Source organism: Hyperolius riggenbachi, chromosome 3 (genome assembly GCF_040937935.1).
Source record: "Hyperolius riggenbachi isolate aHypRig1 chromosome 3, aHypRig1.pri, whole genome shotgun sequence".
Lineage (NCBI taxonomy): Eukaryota > Metazoa > Chordata > Amphibia > Anura > Hyperoliidae > Hyperolius > Hyperolius riggenbachi.
In genome coordinates, this window is record NC_090648.1 from 168,751,615 (window position 1) to 168,771,046 (window position 19,432).

At 43.1% G+C, this 19,432-nt stretch overlaps 2 protein-coding genes across 2 annotated transcripts in view; both read left to right on the forward strand.

Moving 5' to 3' along the window:
- Positions 1-19,432, forward strand: part of LOC137563138 (inactive cell surface hyaluronidase CEMIP2-like) — a 167,249-nt gene that overhangs the window by 113,993 nt on the left and 33,824 nt on the right. Inside the window, exon 19 of the mRNA XM_068275232.1 lies at positions 18,847-19,055. Coding sequence (XP_068131333.1) covers positions 18,847-19,055 — 209 coding nt within the window. The remainder of the gene's footprint in view (positions 1-18,846; positions 19,056-19,432) is intronic.
- Positions 1-19,432, forward strand: part of CEMIP (cell migration inducing hyaluronidase 1) — a 230,134-nt gene that overhangs the window by 47,481 nt on the left and 163,221 nt on the right. The gene's annotated exons all lie outside the window — the stretch shown is intronic.

Sequence of the window (19,432 nt, forward strand, 5' to 3'; positions counted from 1 at the left end):
TTCTGTCCTGTGCAAGAGTTCGGGATAACTTTAATTTTGAAATACACAATGGCAGCCAGTCCTTGCTTGAAAATGTTGGGACAACTTTCGGGTGAAGATCACAGTTAGCTGCACCATGTATGCTCTGCCCCCATTGAATGAACCACCTATTTTATGGGTCCATGACACCTATGGGAGAAAACTTGAGTGGCACCTCAGCCATGCTCCTCCTGGGTCCTGATTGTGGTAAGTGGGAGCTCACCTGCATGTTTAGAACAGGGACCAAGACTAGTGGGAATGAGAAGTTAGTTTTGTTAAAAAAACAAAAAAAAAACAGCCGAAGCAAATACTCTACTAAGTTGATTTATTATATGCATTTGAGAGAAACATACATTAATTTTGTGCAGTTACTGGAAAGACGTTTCCTCAGGTGTAAGCAGTAAATCAGGGCTTTTCAGCACGCCTGACTCTCAGTATCACACGCCATCGTTTGTATAGTTTTTTATGTTCTTTCTCTTCTTTCAGAAGTGAATTGCCTTGCAGTGTGATTATATTCAGGTATCAAATGATGGGTACAAAATGCATATGAGCTTTATTTCAGCTGAGCCTGGAGCTAAGAGAATAGAGGTAACTTAAGATTTATAAAACAGAATTCACAGTCCACCAACATACTGCACCCAGCAGTCTCCTCTTCATTCCAGAAATGGATTAAGTCAAAACTGGTCCCTAGGAAAGGTATCGTCTTTACTCCCCCCCCCCCTCCCCCCCCGGCTTGTAATGTTGCTTTCTTGTGGGCGATGGAGGGGTTCAGGGGAGATGTCAGCCAGGCTCCTGAACACCCAACAGAAACCCAGGCTCTTGCCTAGCGACAAGATTTCTAACTTCGCCTATATAGATACCAACAAATGCCTAATTGTCACTGGGATTCCTATTCCTGTAACCTGCAGTGTATGCTGACATCCCTGAAATGTAGAGCGCTAACTTAAGGGGCCCATACACTCAGCCGATTTTTGGTCGATCGATCAAAATCGATCGATCGATTGGTCAATTGCAAATCGATTAACCAATCGACCGATTTGCGGCCGATTTCGATCGATTTCAATCAATCTGGCAGACTGGAAAATCTAGGTCGATCTGTTGAGATTGCTTATCATTTTGCATTGGTCCTAATGGAAATCTTATGGCAAAAAAATGCCATCAGATCGATTTTCAATAGATTTCAAACTGAAATCTATTGGAAAGCTGTTCCTAGTAAAAAATGTTCCTAAACACATCAGATAGATCAGAAATCTATCTGATGATTTATCTGCTGCTAATCTAACAAGCGTATGGTCACCTTAAGAAAGGGTTATTTGTTCCCCACTAAACGTTTCCTACTTTATACTGGGTAAATATGGCAGATACTTATTTTTTCTTATGGAGATCTGCATAGTTTCTGAATGATTACTGAGCAGTGATATGGCCACTTACAGTGGCGTGACTACAATTTGTGCCCCCCCCCCCCAGGAACACATTGATAAGACCCCCCACCCCAATGTTCACACCCCTTACCTTGCCTCTCCTTTAGTGCCCTTCACAGCCTTGTAGTTCATCTCACAATGGTCATAACACAAGTGTGGTCCTCATAATCTTTACCCAAAAAACAAGTGTAGCCACAAAAATACCTGCTCTGAAATATAGTCCCCTGTATCTGAGGAAGGAAAGGTTAGTAGTTGGGGCCTCCCACAGCTCTGGACCTCCCTGTGATCGCAGGTACTGCTCCTCTCTAGTTACGCCCCCGCCACTTACCTCTGACTCCTGCAGAGACGTTGACTCTTAATGTGCTGACTATCTTGTCATCACTGGTGCCTGACTCTGATTAGTATTATTCAGGAATGGCTTATCTAGCACGGTTATGATGAGTTGGCCTAAAACGACTCTGCATGCTCTGAAAAAGCCTGGCATCCAATAATAGCATGGGGTATATTAGGAAATATATATTCTGACATGCATTTTAGTGCATTAAATAGTACTGCGATTGACCTTACTTGACAAGAAACAGCCACTTTGCCTTGTCACTAAGTAGAAGGATGTTACCCTGACTTATTACCATGGTGGCTCTCCATTCCATAATTCAAGAATACTTATGATCAATGACAAACTGTTTAGACAGAAGAGCTTTAAGACACAGCATCTTGTTCTTAGAAAGAAGCTTTTAGTCCTCACTGTCCCTCCAATGTCTCCGGTGTCTCTGGGGGATATTTTTGCCACAGGAAATTAATCAGCTGGTGGATGTCCCCTCAGAATGTGGGTTGTGCAATGTGTGACAGCTGAGGCACTTAGTGGTAATGAGTTCCATGCTGACGATGGACATTTTCCTGTAGCGTACCTTAGCTGATTTATATGCAAGGTACACTTATCTCAGCACTTATTTCAAGATGATCTATATGGAATTTATTCATGAAGTACGACTAATACAAACTTCTACTTCAGATATTTCAGAGAAAGCTGGAAAATCAATGATGTCCAGAGATCGGGTATTCAAGCGTACACGTAAAAAAAAGTGCCGCCGCAATTTGGACGCTGTGGATAGCCACTAGTAGAATGTTGGTAAAATGACCAATATTCTACTATTGGTCAATGGTTATACGGTAGTAGAATATTGGTCAATTTTACTGTTATTTTAATAGCGCTAAACCCAGGCGTATTCTCACTTGAACCCTCTGTCTATGGGTGGCCATGGCTGTGGAGTCAAAGCAGTTTTTGAGTACCTGTAGTCAGGGTCAGTGGATTCAGAAACGGAGGAATCAGAGTTGAAATCTGATAGTTTTGTACCCACTCCATAGCCCTGCAAGGGCCGTGGTGTCAGAGTCGAGAATTCAGAGCAATTTTGGGTACCTGGAGTTGCTGGTTAAACTGAGGAGTTGGATGATGTTTGTACTGACTCCACAGCCCTGTTGGTGCCTAACCCTAACTGACCTATGACCCCCTCTCCTACCCCACAATGTCCGCCGATAGCGCTGCATTCACCACCTAGAAAACCTCTGCCAATATCTGCCCTGCCTATAAACAATATTTATTTGGCACCACCGCTATCCAAAGTACCCCCTGTGGTCCATTATAGCCACAGTTGACATTGCGGTCTATAGACGCCCATTTTACTAAAGCACCCTTAAATGTGCTCAGAGGAAATGTGCTGCATACATATAAAATAACTTTTTACATCTTCTCGCCTGAGTTCAGTATTGCTTCTGCTTACAGGGATTTCAGATGAAATGAGCTGATTAGAAAGGCGTTGCCTGTCTAATGACAGCAATAAGGACTCAGATTGGCCAGTCACTTGTCAAATCTTTAGAGCCAAGAAAATGTTCTTTTCTTTTTCTGGTATCTTATTTTTACACTATTGCTATTTCCATAACGTGAAACATCCCGTCATGCACCACGTTATTGGAGTTCTATGCTCATTCCCACACCAATCATTCAATCTTGGCTCATTGGTTTCATCTGCATTCCAGACAGTTTCTCTGCCAGTCTAATGCCATGAACGCACAAGGCTTTATAATCAGATTTCCATAAAACCAGAGAGTCTCATAGTGTACTGCTGTTTATGTTATAAATAATGAGGTACAGTCACACAACTGCAGTAAATTGCCACAGCAATTCTACTGGTAGTTACGGCAGTTACAAAGCGTGCATAGCACAACTAGCATTACCTAGGAAACGCATGCGTTGCTAGTGGAACACACGTTATGCAAGTAGCGTAGTTACCTAGGTAACCCGAGTTACCCTATTTGCACAATGCGCGTTACATAACTGTTGTAAGTACCAGTAATTGCTTTGCACAGTATACTCCCATGGATGAAAAGGTGCAGTTATTCTTATATACCCTGCACGACTTTTCTTTACCTCATCCTGATTCTTGCAAGAGAAGCTTTCTCATCTTTTATTATTATTATTGATTTATAAAACGCCTACATATTTCATGGCATTTTACAAACAAACGTGGGGTACATAATAATAAACCAAATAGAGACGCTGCTACAAAATACAAAATTGGCAGACATACTGGGTAGTATTTACTGCAACAAATGTAACATGATGAATTAAATGTATACAAAATACCGAGATACAAAAGGGTGAAAGAGCCCTGCACTTGTGAGCTTACAAACTAAAGGAAACACATTTTTAGCACCTAGCAAGTATAAAAAAATGTTTTAAAAAGCAGGTGAGAAAAGTAAAATCAAACTCAAGTTTGAGTGATTTTTTTGCTTTTTGAAAATGTACGAAAACATTTCCTGTGAGAAAACACAGGAGAAAAGTTTATTTGTCTATCGCTAACTATGTATACTTATTTTTTCTTCTATCTTTTTCTTTGTTTTAGTCAGTTTTATTAATTGTAGCCATAGAACAGGGCAGATATCGACCTAGGATCATGAGCAGCCATTTTCCATATCACGGGAACTGGGTTATGTCTGAACTGCAAAGCTTCCATTTGGCATCCACGTGTAGAAAAAGTACATCATGACACTTTCTGTAGATAAATGAACTTCCTGAAAACCCTTTGCTTGTCCAGCAAAATACAGACACTTGAGCTAAAATACAGCCAATACTGAATGTGTTCAGGTTTAAAAGTTCGTTATTTTAAGCACATTTTCTACTCTGGAAGAATTTTCAAGATCTAAAAGTACACCTTTTGATACTGATGTATAGCAAGGATGTCCAGTATGCTGGAAATAACAGAATTGCTTATGTGTAACAGAGAGTCACAGAGTGCATGCTTCCATTCTCTTGAAGCAGTTAACTGTTACAGGATGATGTTCCTTTTTTCCTTTGCAGGTGCTATGTGAGCTATGGGCAGAACACCTGCTTTCAGAAATATTCTCTATTTCTCACTACTACATAGAATGTGGGGGGTTGGGAGACTCCTGTATACCTACAGGAGGAGCGTGCTGAATGGAGGCTTTGGTATGTTGAGTGTGGATAGGTGCTGCTCTTTAATCCACATCAAGGTGGTTATAAGGTAATTACAGACAAAGAGGACAGAGCGCACTCAGGGTTCACCTACAATGCAGTGGGAGCATGCAAAGTCCTGTCTGCAGAGCAGAGACAAACATTTTGGTACAAAGAGTTGGGGTCCTCTAACTATGGTCCCAAACAAAGTTCAAGTATGCTTGGAGTGAGACCTCATCCGTATAACGCAGGTTATTCTATGTAGCAATAGACAAAGAGAACAAAGAGCACACTCAGGGTTCAAGTATTGTGAGGGTGCCATCTGGCCATAGAATGATCTCACCTGTATGGTTTTCTTGGAGACCCATACGGGAGTTCCAGCAAACAAGCTTGCCTTGAGCCCTGTCCCTGGCAAGTTTGACGTAAGCTTGTTTGCTGGCGCTCCCATACGGGTCTCCCAGCACACCATACAGGTGAGATCATTCTACGGCCAGCTGGCACCCCCCCCCCCCCCAATACTTGAACCCCTGAGTTCTCTTTGTCTGTTGCTACATAAAATAATCTGCTTTATACTGATGAGGTCCCACTCTAAGCTGACTTGAACTTTTTGTTTGGGACCATTTTTGGAGGACCCTAACTCTTTGTACCAAAATATTTGTCTCTGCTCCGCAGACAGGACTTTCCACGCTCCCACTTGATTGTAGGTGGTAAGAGTAACTCTGTAACATAACACAGAGATAGACTATGGCCTTGATTCACTAATGGGTGCTAAGTGTAAGCACGCCAGTGAAAAGGCACTTAGGACGCGAAAACGGGCACTTCACGCGCTATTATACACGCAAGTGTTTGCGCGCGCAAAGTTTAAGCGCTGCACGGTGCGCGCAAAACATTGCACGGTGCACGTGAAACGTCGCACTGTCTGCGTGCAAAACAGCCTGATAAGCTATTTTGCACGCGGAAGGTGCGACGTTTCGGTCGCACAAATTTAACGCGCGATCAGTAACAGCTTTGGACGTGCAAACTACTTCGCACCCTAGTTTGCATGTCCAAAGCTTTTAGGCGTGCTAACTATGTTAGCACCCTTTTGTGAATCAAGCCCCATGTTGTATATTACCTGCATTGTTGCGCCATGGCACTATTGTTTGTACTGTATTTGTCTTCACCTGGTGGCGTGACAGTTCTAGGGCCTTCCCTGTTGTGGCCTTTCTATCTGGAGGTGGATTCTGTGTCACAATAGAAAGATATAGCACCCTACATTGGACTATGAAAGCAGGCTAACCAGACCTGCCCCTGAACTTACCTAGTGCATAGCCTTATCGAAAGAGAGAGCTTCCTAGATTTTCACATTTCTTGAATCTGCAGAAAGGTGCCTGTGGGTCCACTGGGAGGAGAAGTACCTGGTTGGTTTTATTTTCACCCCCAGGTGAAGACATGAAAACCTTCATAGGAGTTTGACTTGACATGTCTTTTCCTGAGTCATGTAAAGAGCAGATCAGAAGCAGAGTACTTCTGATCTGCTTCAGCCATAAACTACATGCTATTTTTAATAGATTAGACATTAGGTTTGACCATACTAAGACTAACAAAAATCAATTACAATATGGCAGTTATGGACTATGCCTTAAATATAGATTGCACATGCCCCTTCTTTGCCCAGTGAATTGTGGGAAAGAGGGGGGGGGGGGGCACAGGTGGGAGCAATATGCAAATGTTTGTACTGCTGTCTAAAAAAATAAATTTTCTATATTACTGCAAAAAAAGTTTACTGACTTGACATCCCAATAACAGAAAGCCTACCAAAAATTCTAATCTCTTCCTACTCTGCCTAAACTTTTATTTCGTTTTAAACAATATTTTGCCTGGCTGTCCTGCTGATCCTCTGCCTCTAATACTTTTAGCCATAGACCCTGAACAAGCATGCAGATCAGGGGCTCTGACTGAAGTCTGACTGGATTAACTACATGCTTGTTTGTGGGGTGTGATTCAGGCAATACTGATGCCAGAAAGAGCAGCAGGACTGCCAGGCAACTGGTATTATTTAAAAGGAAATAAATATCTCAGCCACCACATCCCTTTCACTTCATGTGTGTGTACTTGAAGTTAAAAATTGTTGGAGTTATACTTTAAGCTATGAGGGTCATATTACCTTTTGTCAGGATGACATGTCAATGCATTTGCTGTTTATGTCTGAAATAGTAACTGCCATGCCCCATTGACTAAACATAGATATCACATGATTGATTGGTTTACTTTTTATATTTTTAGCAAGTGTTCATACCTGAACATCACAGGTTTTCAGCCAGAAAACTTTGGAATTCACCCTGAAATAAGCACTTATTTAATGACATCAATGTGAGCAGGAAGCATTGTTGCCCTGGCCCATGACAGTGCTTTTCCACTGGCATAGGAGGACTGGCCCATTCTACAGAAAAAAAGATCCAGAACAGGATCTTGGCAGCACATACAGCGGTCTTGTAAAATTGCAGAACAGAGTTTAAAATACAAATAATATAATGTGCAGTTAAGGGAGTCCTTTTTCATCTTTGCCACTATTTCCTGGTTCCGCATACCGCAGCATTAGATATTTGTGGTCTCCTCTCCCCTTTAAAGTGGAAGTCCTGGATATCCGGAACTCAACTAACCAGCAGTCTCAACCAACCAGCACAAATTCCCGGCAGTACTCACAGTGGTGAATGCCAAAACCTCTTAGGCTGCTTGTGGTCCCTGCTGTGCTTAAAGGGAACCTTAAATGAGGGGAAAACGTCCTGTGCCCGGGCTGGATCCTCCAATCCCCTGTCCTGTGCCCGGGCTGGATCCTCCAATCCCCGGCAGCAGGCAAGTTTCGTTTTCAGGGACTGGGCAGTCGGCGGGCCACTGCCTGCGCAACTCTGGCTGTGCATGTCCTCGATCACGCTCCCGCCGTCATCCTCCGTATGCGCAGCACAAGATTTCTGGTACTGCGCAGGACGGTCACAGGAGCTTGATCGAGCAGTGGCCCGTCGCTGGAAACGAAACTGGCTCGCTGCGGGGGACCAGAGGATCAGTTTGTCCTGGTACGGGCACAGGACGTCTGCAGGGGGCCGGAAGAAGCCCCAGGTAAGTTAAACTCTTTTTTTTTTTACGGTTCCCTTTAAAGACTGGGTTCCATGGCTCCTCCAAGGTTAGTAAACTTTCAGTTACTGTATTTTAACATTTAATACAGAGTTCATCCATGTATATAGTGTGGGGTACAGTACTGTATTAGCTGGGCCTATTTTTAACCACTTTGCATCCAGACCTTGTTTTCCCCTTATGGACCAAAGCTGTTTTGACGCTTTAGCTATGTCCCTGTTTAATCAGCAATAACTTTATCCCTACTAACTACATCTAAATGATCTATATATCATTTTTTTTCAAGACAAACTAGGCTTTCAATAGGGGGTATTTAATCCAACAATTATTTTTGTTTTCTAGGCATTTTCATGGGAAAAAGAGGGAAAAAAATAAAAAATGCATTATTTCTCAGTCTTTACCAATTCCAATTTAAAAATAAAAAGCGCCACTGTGATAAAAAAAAAACCATGCCACCAGTTTTATGTCCCCCTAGTATAGTCATATGTGCCCCAAGTAGCATCCCCCTCCAGTATAGCCAGGTGTGTCCCCAATATCAGTCCCCCAGTATAGTCAAATGTGCCCCTTGCATGTGGCTTCCCCCAGTATAGATAGATAGACAGTAGCACCCCCAGGATTGGCACCCTTCATTACAGTCAGATGTTCCCCAGGATAAAATGTTCCCCCATTATAATGAGATGTGCCCCCAGGATTAGTGCCCCCCCCTATTATAGCCAGATGTGCCCTAGTATTAGTCTACCCCCCCCCCCAGGTTAACCAATGTTCCCCCATCATCAGATCCACTCCCCCCACCCCTTACCCTGATGCCTGCTAGTTTTTTAAGCCCAAGATAACAGCCCCCAGTGGCCAGATAACAGCCCCCCACCAGGCAGCCCCCTCCGTGCACAGATCGGCTAAAAAAATTGAGCAGCAAGCAACCAGCAAGCCGGGACCCGAATATTCGGCATTACGCGGCTGAGTTCAGAGCGGGGATCGGAGGCTCGGGCTGCAGGCTCATTGCTGGAACGAGGTAAGGTGAGGAGCTGCTTGCTGCTCAATTTATTCAACTGATCTGTGCACCGAGGGGAGAGATGAAGGATCACCGCTGTTTGCTACAGCGGTGATCATTCATCCACGGGGGGTGGCTAATTGGCTACAACGGAGCATGTTCCCTTTCACCAATTAGTATTGCAGCTGATAGTGCTGGGGGTGAGCTCTTAAGTGCACCCGATCGTGCACAGCAGGGCTGAAAGCTGCATCAGTATATCTACATCATGGTGCCTTGGAGGGTGCCACAGGTGACGTAGATATACTGAGCTGTGGAGTAAGTGGTTAATATTGAATCTCAAGCAACCAGAAAGCACACTTATCTGGCATCAGCCGATCCCCGTCAGTGCCGGATAACCGAGACTCTACTGTACTTATATTAGCCACTTGAGGACCGCAGTGTTAAACCCCCCTAAAGACCAGGCCATGTTTTGCTAAATTGGCCAGTGCAGCTTTAAGGCCTCGCTGCAGGGCTGCACAACTCAGCACACAAGTGATCCCCCCCCCCCCCCTCTTTTCTCCCCACCATCAGAGCTCTCTGTTGGTGGGATCAGATCACCCCCAGGTGTGTTTGTTTATTTTTTATAAATATTTATTAAAAAGTTTTTAAAACATTTTGCTATTTTTTTTATTTTTGCTACCCTCCTTCCCTCCATCCCCCTGTCACTTTATCACAGTGATCGGCTGTGATAGGCTTTAGCCTATCACTGCTGATCGCTCCTGTGTCCCCAGCACAGCTCTGCCTTAGATCGCATCGCTTTACAGCCTAAATAGACGGCGGCTTCGCCGGCTAACAGACGCCGAGAGCGGAGCTCCACCTACCAAGCGAAGATGCGCACGTGATCTCCTGCAAAAGCCAGCCCCAGGACGTGACGCCAATTGGCGTTAGAGGGTCTTTAGGTAGTTAATATTTATACTACATAGTGTACTGGAAATTCCAATTGTGCCACTTGGAAAAATATGCCAGATAGTCTGTTAGATGGAGCGCTATGCATCCCATAATATTATCTTTAACACAGCATCCAGGTGGATTAGTTAGTCCAAGTTCTAGGGAAAAAAAACAGTATGGCTGCCCCAGCTGTAGAGGAGTCACTCAATAAGCAGTTAGCTTTGGTGCTTGCTGTCCTTATCTAGGGTTATTTCATGTCTAGTTAGGATCCTTTCGTTTTTAATGTGATTTTTAAGTTTGCCTAACGGCTGGTTCGCACGGGCCATAAACATACATTTTTTTTCTGGCAAGTGTCATTTAAAAAAAAATCTGCCTCTATTTCATTCAAATTGTTTTTTTAAAGAATGGTGACAGCAGTTGGCGTTGTTGTGATAGATCCGGTTATTTCGTCTTGGATGTTAGCTTCAGCGCCCATCGTCGGCTGTGGTTGCGCATTCCTGTAACTGCAATCACATGACCTAATTAGTTCACTAGGTTTTTACCAGCTCTCTCTCACTCTGGTCTGATGTAACTCAGGTGTGGGTCGCAAACTTTGCTTACTAATCACATTGTTTGCCAATAAGTTTCCTCTTAGGAGTTCTGCAGTCAGCCAGGCCCAGCACGTAGAATCTTTCAGGCCCAGTGCACACCAAAAACCTCTAGCAGATCCTCAAACCGCTAGAGGTTTAAGAAGCAGATTTCAGAGCGATTCTAGGCATGTTTAGAGACGTTTTCTAAACATGCCTGGCGTTTTTTGGAATGTTTTTGTGTAGCAGATTGCAAATATTGTTACAGTAAAGCTGTTACTGAACAGCTACTGTAACAAAAACGCCTGGAAACCACTCTGATCTAGCGTTTTTCAGAGCTGTTTTCCACTTTCCTATACTTTAACATTGAGGCAGAAACGCCTCAGAAATCTAAAAAATGCTGCAGCCCCCGAGTTTGCGTTTGTGGAAAAAACGAACCTCTCTGGTGTGCACCATCCCATTCACTTTCATTAGCCAAGTGTTTTCCACCTGCAAGCATTTTAAAAAACGCTTCAGAACCGCTCTGGTGTGCACCAGCCCTCAGTTTTGCATCACCATTATGAGCAATGTGAAGTTATGAACAAGTCAATGAAACCTCACAGTGTAAATCCAATCTGTTACCTCTTATGTTGTTTTGTCTGTACGGGTTTTTATGTATCGTATAACATGGAAAAGTGTGAATGTTTTTTATTGCCGGAGGGGATCTGTGTACAACTCATCGTGGAATGTACTTATTAGAGAGGGAGAAAAATGCTGTTCTAGGTGATACTGTTTATTGGATTACTAAACGTGGGAGCAAGAACACCCAGTACTCTTTCTTCACAGCCCAGCCCTTGTGCAGTGCAAGCTGCCCTGCAGCACTCAGTGATATTATATACAGTATATACATGGAGAGAGAGATAAAGGATGAGGGTGCTGTGCGGGTAACTCTTCGGCAGCTTCACAATATGATCCATCAGAAACGGGGCCCTGGTTTGCTGAGGTTCTTGAGGCCATAGTACATCATGGCCAGGACAGCTGAGATGTTTGTGAAATGACAGATATGCACCTGCATTGAGAAATGATGTAATAAATGCTGGTGCTCTTGGGTGATGTATTATAAAATGTTGCATGCAGTTGTAATGCTGCAATGCCATTTACTTTTTAGCAATGCTGGCTGTGTGATTTGCTACGGCCCGGGCAATAGCAGTCAACATTTTCCTGAAATCCAGTCCAGTAAGGTCCGTGCAGTCCTGCAGCCTGGGACAATCTTAGTAAATAGGTCCAACAGGGGTTAATTTAATAAGGTTGGAAAACAATGGAGAGCTGAGTCGAACATAATCCAACAACATAGGCTGGATTGTTTTAATTGGGTGGTATTTGCTGGCAAAAGTTACCACTACTGGTCGCATACAGGTAACCATATAGCAACATAGGACTCCTTATACTATTGTCCCTACTGATTTTTGAGGCACACAAAACTGGGAGGAGAAGGGACTATTTTCTGCCCACACATACTCACAAAGTTCCACCAAGTCTATGGGGTTACTTGTTGTTCAGGAGCTGAGTTAGGTATCCAGTTTGTATGGTTGATGGAGTTAATGTTTTGGAAGGGGAAGGGAAAGGGGAGGGGGGCAATTAACTGTTTTTGTATTAATAGGAGTAAATGAAATATTTGATTATTAATGAATACTTATTTGGATTTGCAGAGAAGCTTCACAAACTTTTTTTTTCTTACAAGGCCTACTAATGTCAATTTAAAAAAAAAAAAAAAAAATTGCATCAGCCATTAGTTGGTGACCGGGGATGGTCAATGAAATGAAAATAATTCTGAGTTCGTACAGGATTATGCAAATGTATGCAACCTGAAAATGAACCAATCAAATTTCACCTCAATGGGATCTGAATGGTGAGTTTTCAAGCTATATAAATGTGCAGACAAATTTTGCATAATCCTGCATTAATTTGGAATTATTTGCATCTCATTGACCATCCCTAGTGGGGATACCTGCAGGCATCGCAAGGAGCATAACACTGTCTAGCGAAGGCCGGGAATCCCTTACTTGGTGAGATCCGTGAGTGATGTTCACAGCCCATAATAACCTCCCCGGCGTTATGATTATTTACAGATTTTAGGTTCTTAAAGTGGGTGCAGTTTTTTCGCAAGACACTAAAAATCATACCGCTAGATAGATCTGCGGCAGCCGTGCATATTACTCACCTCCCCTGGATCCTGCTTGGGGTTACCGCTCTGAGCTTCAGATTTCCGGCCCGAGCCTGACTCAGGATTACCGCTAAGGAGGTTAAAGAGGAACTTTAAACAAGGATTGTACTTCATTCAAATTAGTAGCTGATGTCCCCTTTCCCATGAGAAAACTTTACCTTTTCTGAAATAAATCATAAGGGAATCTGTGTGGCTGATATTGTGGTGAAACCCCTCCCACAGTGTGATGTAATGACCAAAGCTCTGACAGTTTGCTCTCTGTGAATCTCGTTGCATTGTGGGAAATAACGACTTTTTCCAACTGCCAAGCAAGCAATATCTCCCTCTGTGCATAGAAATCTTAGTAACGAACATTCTGTACAGATCACCAGGCGGAACTAAAGATGTCACCACCAGTGATACATTTCAGAATGTAAATCAGGGTGAGGGTAGATTTTACATTGGGCAAACACTGATTAAATAATTTTTAAATGAGTATTGTAAACAATTAGAAATGTTATTCAGTATATTATTTTCACAACAAGTCCTCTTTAAACCGTATATCTGCAGCTGAGATTTTTGCCCCGGTTGAGGGTTAATGCTTCATGCCGCGGTTGCCATATTGGGAACGCTGTAGATGTGATATATTTGGACTTTGCAAAGGCCTTCGACACTGTTCCACACAAAAGTCTGGTGCAAAAGTTGAGGATGCAAGGACTGGGGAAGAGTCTGTGTGCATGGATAGGGAACTGGCTAATGGACAGAAAACAAAGAGTTGTGGTCAATGGATCATACTCAAAATGGGTGACTGTAAGCAGTGGGGTCCCACAGGTGTCTGTACTGGGTCCAGTGCTCTTCAATTTATTTATTAATGACCTAGTAGATGCAGTAGTAAGCAATGTTGCTATTTTTGAAGATGATACAAAATTGTGCAGAATCATCAACTCTCAGGAAGATAGTGTCATATTGCAACAGGATCTGGATAGGATGGCTATATGGGCACATACATGGCAGATGAAATTCAATGTTGAAAAATGTAAAGTCATGCATTTTGGTCGTACCAATGGTCTAGCACCATACAAAATAAATGGAATACAGTTGGGGACATCAAACTTGGAGAAGGACTTAGGAGTACTCATCGACAACAAGTTAAATAATCGTACTCAATGCCAAGCCGCTGCAGCTAAAGCTAACACAATTTTGGGATGCATTAAAAGGGAAATAAAAACTGGAGATACTAGCATAATATTGCCCCTGTTTAACTCTCTAGTAAGGCCACATCTGGAATATGGAATTCAGTTCTGGGCACCACATTACAAAAAAGATATTGCAGTTTTAGAGCAGGTGCAGAGACGAGCAACAAAATTGATACGTGGGATGGAAGGTCTCAATTACCAAGAAAGGTTAGATAAACTGGTTTTATTTAGTCTAGAGAAAAGATGCCTTAGAGGGGATCTAATTAACATGTATAAATACGTCAGAAAGCAATATAACAGCTTGACGAATGAGCTTTTTGTCCCTAGGCCTTCTCAAAGGATTAGAGGACATGATCTGCACATGGAGGAAAAACGTTTTAGCCATTTATTTAGGAAAGGGTTCTTTACAGTAAGAGTGTTTAAGATGTGGAATGCATTGCCACAGGAAGTAGTTATGGCAAATTCTATACCTGCATTTAAAGAGACTCTGAAGCGAGAATAAATCTCGCTTCAGAGCTCATAAATAGCAGGGGCACGTGTGCCCCTGCTAAAACGCCGCTATCCCGCGGCTAAACGGGGGTCCCTTCACCCCCAACCCACCCCCCGCAAAAGAGTGTCGTAGAAAGGTCGCAGATTTATTGCTTCCTGGAGGCAGGGCTAACGGCTGCAGCCCTGCCTCCAGTCGCGTCTGTCAGCGGCGCATCGCCGCCTCTCCCCCGCCCCTCTCAGTGAAGGAAGACTGAGAGGGGCGGGGGAGAGGCGGAGATACGCGCTGACAGACGCGCGTGGGGCAGGGCTGCGGCGGTTAGCCCTGCCCCAACCAGGAAGCGCTCCCCCGCTGCACCGAGGGGGATTTAGGGGTGAAGGGACCCCCGTTAAGCCGCGCTATAGCGGCGTTTTAGCAGGGGCACACGTGCCCCTGCTATTTATGAGGTCTGAAGCGAGATTTATTCTCGCTTCAGACTCTCTTTAAAGGGGGCTTAGATGCTTTCCTTGTGTTGAAAGACATCCATGGTTACAATTACTAGGAATGCCCAATGATGTTGATCCAGGGATTTTATCTGATTGCCATCTGGAGTCGGGAAGGAATTTTTTCCCTTTTGGGGCTAATTGGACCATGCCTTGTAAGGGTTTTTTGCCTTCCTCTGGATCAACAGGGATATGTGAGGGAGCAGGCTGGTGTTGTACTTTATACTGGTTGAACTAGATGGACGTATGTCTTTTTTCAATCCAAGTAACTATGTAACTATTAGTAAACCACTGCCATTGTGCTTCTCATTATTGCATGACAACAAACAACATGCAGGCTTCTCTTTTCTTGGCATAATGTATACATGGAAAGCAAAGCTGCTTATTCTGCTGCCCAGCCTTGAAATGTTACATTACAGCATTTGCCAAGGAAGGTACATGTGCAGCTAATGCGTAAACTAATCCTGAAACTATATATATTTACTTGTTTTTTAAGGTAGCAGCCAATTAAGTACTTATTATGATATTTAATTGGATTATTGTGTAGAAATGTGGTAATAAGGAGCTGAATAATATAAGGGTGTCATGTGTGGCAGCACCCATCAGCCCTGTACTAGACTCTGCCCTGATTCCTCTATATACTTCTCCCATCCACGTGAGCAGGATTAGGGCTCTGCCTTGAGCTGTGGTTGGCCTCAGAGCCAGAGGGGTGAACAATGACAGCTATAATTAACCCAAGTGAAAGCGTTAGATACAGCTCCCCAGCCAGGTAGCAATAAAAAGATTTAATGTACTTGGAATCTGACTTCTGGGTAACGCGGCACAATACAGGTGAGAGCCAGGGAGGAATTCAGGCGGCTCTGTCACGGAACATTACACACATACGTGTCTTTCTTTGCTGTATATTGTAAATCAGCTTAGTTATGTTACTCTGACGACAACAACAACAGGTTACATTCCTCTGTGGGGTGTAGATTATGTGTTGTTCCCATACCTCAGCCCTCCAGATCTGTGCTCTACCTTTCCCCTCAGTGTGATTTGGGAATATTGTCTGAGCTGCACCCAAAGCAGCTATCATCTGTCTGGCAACCCCTTCCACAAGTTCACAGACAAGGCAAAGCAGCTCCTGCCAGTGACTTCTAGCTGTGAGCTCCTTTCTAACCAAACACCTTTCCTGGGAAAAGCATAACAGCAGAGTAATGAAGCTGGTGTAATACTATCTTTCTTTATAGCACATTCTCATCATTCCCTGCATACGTCTGAGTTTTGCAGCAAAACCGTGCTTCTGTCTTGTATCTCCAGTTACTGAAATAGACCATTATTGCTTTCCATACATTCTTCTCCTGTTGGACTCCAATTTCTTGCTCTGTAGCCTTTGAGTCAGAGCAGTGCATCTGTTTTGATTCCAATCAGAGCTGTAAATGTAGGGTGATAAACAGGCAGTCCTTCAGGGGTGGAATGGTATTGTGGAGAACTGGAGGGAGCTCAGGACTCCCAGCTGGCCATACGCTATAGAATTTTGCTTTCGATTGTAATTCTGATCATAATTCAGATTGATATTATGACCAACAATGCAACCGACCAGCCAAAAACCAACATTGCAGGTCAGTGTTTCAATCGTAATATCTATAGTCATTATGATCATAAATACTTAAATCCACTTCAATTTACGATTCATTAGATGACCAAACGTCTATTTGAGAAAAAGTATATAACTATGATTCATTAGGCAATGGCAATGAAGTGAAATTACTCGCAGCATTATCACAATTTTAGCTTCTTATAAAGTGGCAGGAACACATTGACAATTAGTTTTATCTTAGTGATTCATTTTCATAATGACTTATCACTGTTCTTTAAATAAACAGGAACCCGTTCTTTAATTATAAAGCAGCAATAAGGGTTATGGTGGGCTGAACAGCACTGTATTAGTATTTTCACCCTGGAGACTGCAATACCGATGTAAGCTACCACAGGGTTATCATGAATTGCTATCGCCAACATGCTTCCCAATGGCTTCCTTTATTACGGGGCTTCCATTTTTGGTGATTTTATAAATACCATGATAAGTGCTGAGAAAAGTGCAGTGATGGAAGTGCAGTCATTACCATACTTTTCACAGGTATCTACTCTTGTGCAGGCCCTACAATCTACAGAACTGCGCATGGAATTAATAGGTTGCTTTTTTTACTTTTTCTTCCAAACCTCCTTTATACTTGTCAGTTGGATAAAGACATGGTTTCCACATAGATAGATGCAATTTTAGTTACTGCTTTTGGTGATCAGTTTCTGTCACTCTTGATGTATGATCCAGTGGCGTAGCTAAGGAGCTGTGGGCCCCAATGCAAGTTTTACAATGGGGCCCCCCCAAGCAATCTATACATAGCAATTGATACGGCGCACCAAAACCTGCCAATGGCAGCTACAGTGCCTGAGGTGCAAGAACGGGATGGGGAACAGCTTGTTAATAATTACCACTATACACAGTATCTATAGAAGTGATTATTATGAGCACAGGACCAATAGAGAGCCAATACTGTGGTTGAAGGAGGGCCCATCGGGGCCCCGATTCGGTAGCAACCTCTGCAACCCCTATTGCTACGCCCCTGCTATGATCCCTGGATTAGGCTCATATTGGCACTGCTGCTTTTTATTGTACGTTTGATTCCCTGTTGCTGACAGTCAACAGCTGTGAGCTGGATGTCACCCAAAAGGCAGCAGACACTGCAGATTCATTTGCGTAAAAACGCTGCCGTGTTCCATGGATGCAAGTGTGACCCCTGCTTATTGTGCTTGATGTGTATATAGATGTCAGGTTCTGGTTGATGCAAACGGTAGCCCTCGTTATTACTCCCGTACTGACTAAACATTGCTTCCTGCAGCTCTTCGAGGAGAGCTACCGCTATATAAAACAAATTGGATATTTATGATACACTAATCACTAACAATAATTATTAGCCCTCAGTAAGCAAAGCCAGCAGTGTTCCTGTCAGTGATGGGGCATGTTTTTGTAACCTGCTTTTTACAGCACAGAACATAAAGTTTGCAAAGAAAAATACAAATGCTGGTGTAAACACATTCTTCTTCTTGCACTTGATCCCACTTCATCCTCCAAAGCTGCTAAGAATAATCAAATTATTTTTGTTACGATTGCGCTTCAGTGTTTAGGTTGGCATTAGCTCCATAGCTCTGCACAGACATTGAACTTTTCTTAAAGTGACTCTGTAACAAAAATTACAACGTTTTTTCTACCATCCTACAAGTTCCTAAACCTATTCTAATGTGTTCTGGCTCACTGCAGCACTTTGTACTATCACGGTCTCTGTAATAAATCAATGTATCTTTCCCCTGTCAGACTTGTCAGCCTGTGTCTGGAAGGCTGCCAACTCTTCCGTGCTGGTCTGTTCCTCTATGCACACTCCAGTGTGTGTTTTATTTACATAAGCCAGCAGCGTCTCTGCTATCTTATCAGTGATAGAAGAGAGCTGGATAAAAATCCTCCTCTGTTAGGCTGTGAAAGTAGCTGGCTGACACATACTGAGGAATTACAAACACAGGCACAGGCAGAGCTGTCTGCAGGAAGCCTGTAATGTTCAGTGCATGAGAGAAGAAGGGGACAGAAGGTAAACACACAAATGATCTTTTGAGATTCAAAAGGAAAGCTGTATACAGCCTGCTTGTGTATGGATGTATTTTCTATGTGTGGACATATTGTACATCAATCTACTTCCTGTTTTGGTGGCCATTTTGTTTGTTTATAAACAAACTTTTTAAAACTGTTTTTGACTACTTTTAATGCGGCGGGGAGCGGCGAAATTGTGACAGAAGGTAATAGGAGATGTCCCCTAACACACTGGTATGTTTACTTTTGTGCGATTTTAACAATACAGATTCTCTTTAAGGGGAAACATTTAAAGGGAGATGTTCTTGTAAAGCACAAGTTTGGGATTACTTGGATATTACCCTTCATGTTATTTTTGTCTCATTCTCTTTCTACAGCTGTATATCCAGGCCAGGCGCCCAGAGAACCTCACTATATTGGTGGCCAGAGCAGCTTATCCTTCTCACCCACTGCGGCTGGCGGGGGTGAATAAGGGTGCCCCATTTCAGCAGTACCAGCCAGTGGTCATGTTATACCAGCCTTACATTATTCGATGGGAAGGCCAGTCGCCAAGGGAAGTCATTCTGTACCCAATTAACTTCAACAGGTAACAAACTCATTGCTGTGGTTTGCAATTTTTTTTAGCTTTCAACTGTTTGGATAAATTTACACTAAATAATAGAACAATCCCTTGATCCATCTAACATTCTTCTGTGGACCAGCACAGCACTGGTTGAAACGATGGTTTAGAGTAGCTAGTAGAAAGTGTTTTGTGAACTGCTGGTGGCAGTTACTCTATATTGGTTGGAATGTTCAAGTTAATGTGAAGCAGCCTTGTAGATGGCAGAGTATGCCTATTTTGTTGTTACCTAAAAGGCACATGTTTATTAAACCAACGGGGTAGAGGAGTCTTTGTTCTTATGGGCTCCAATATCATTTTGGAAAGATTGGGATGTGAAAAAACCTACATGGTAGCATGAAATA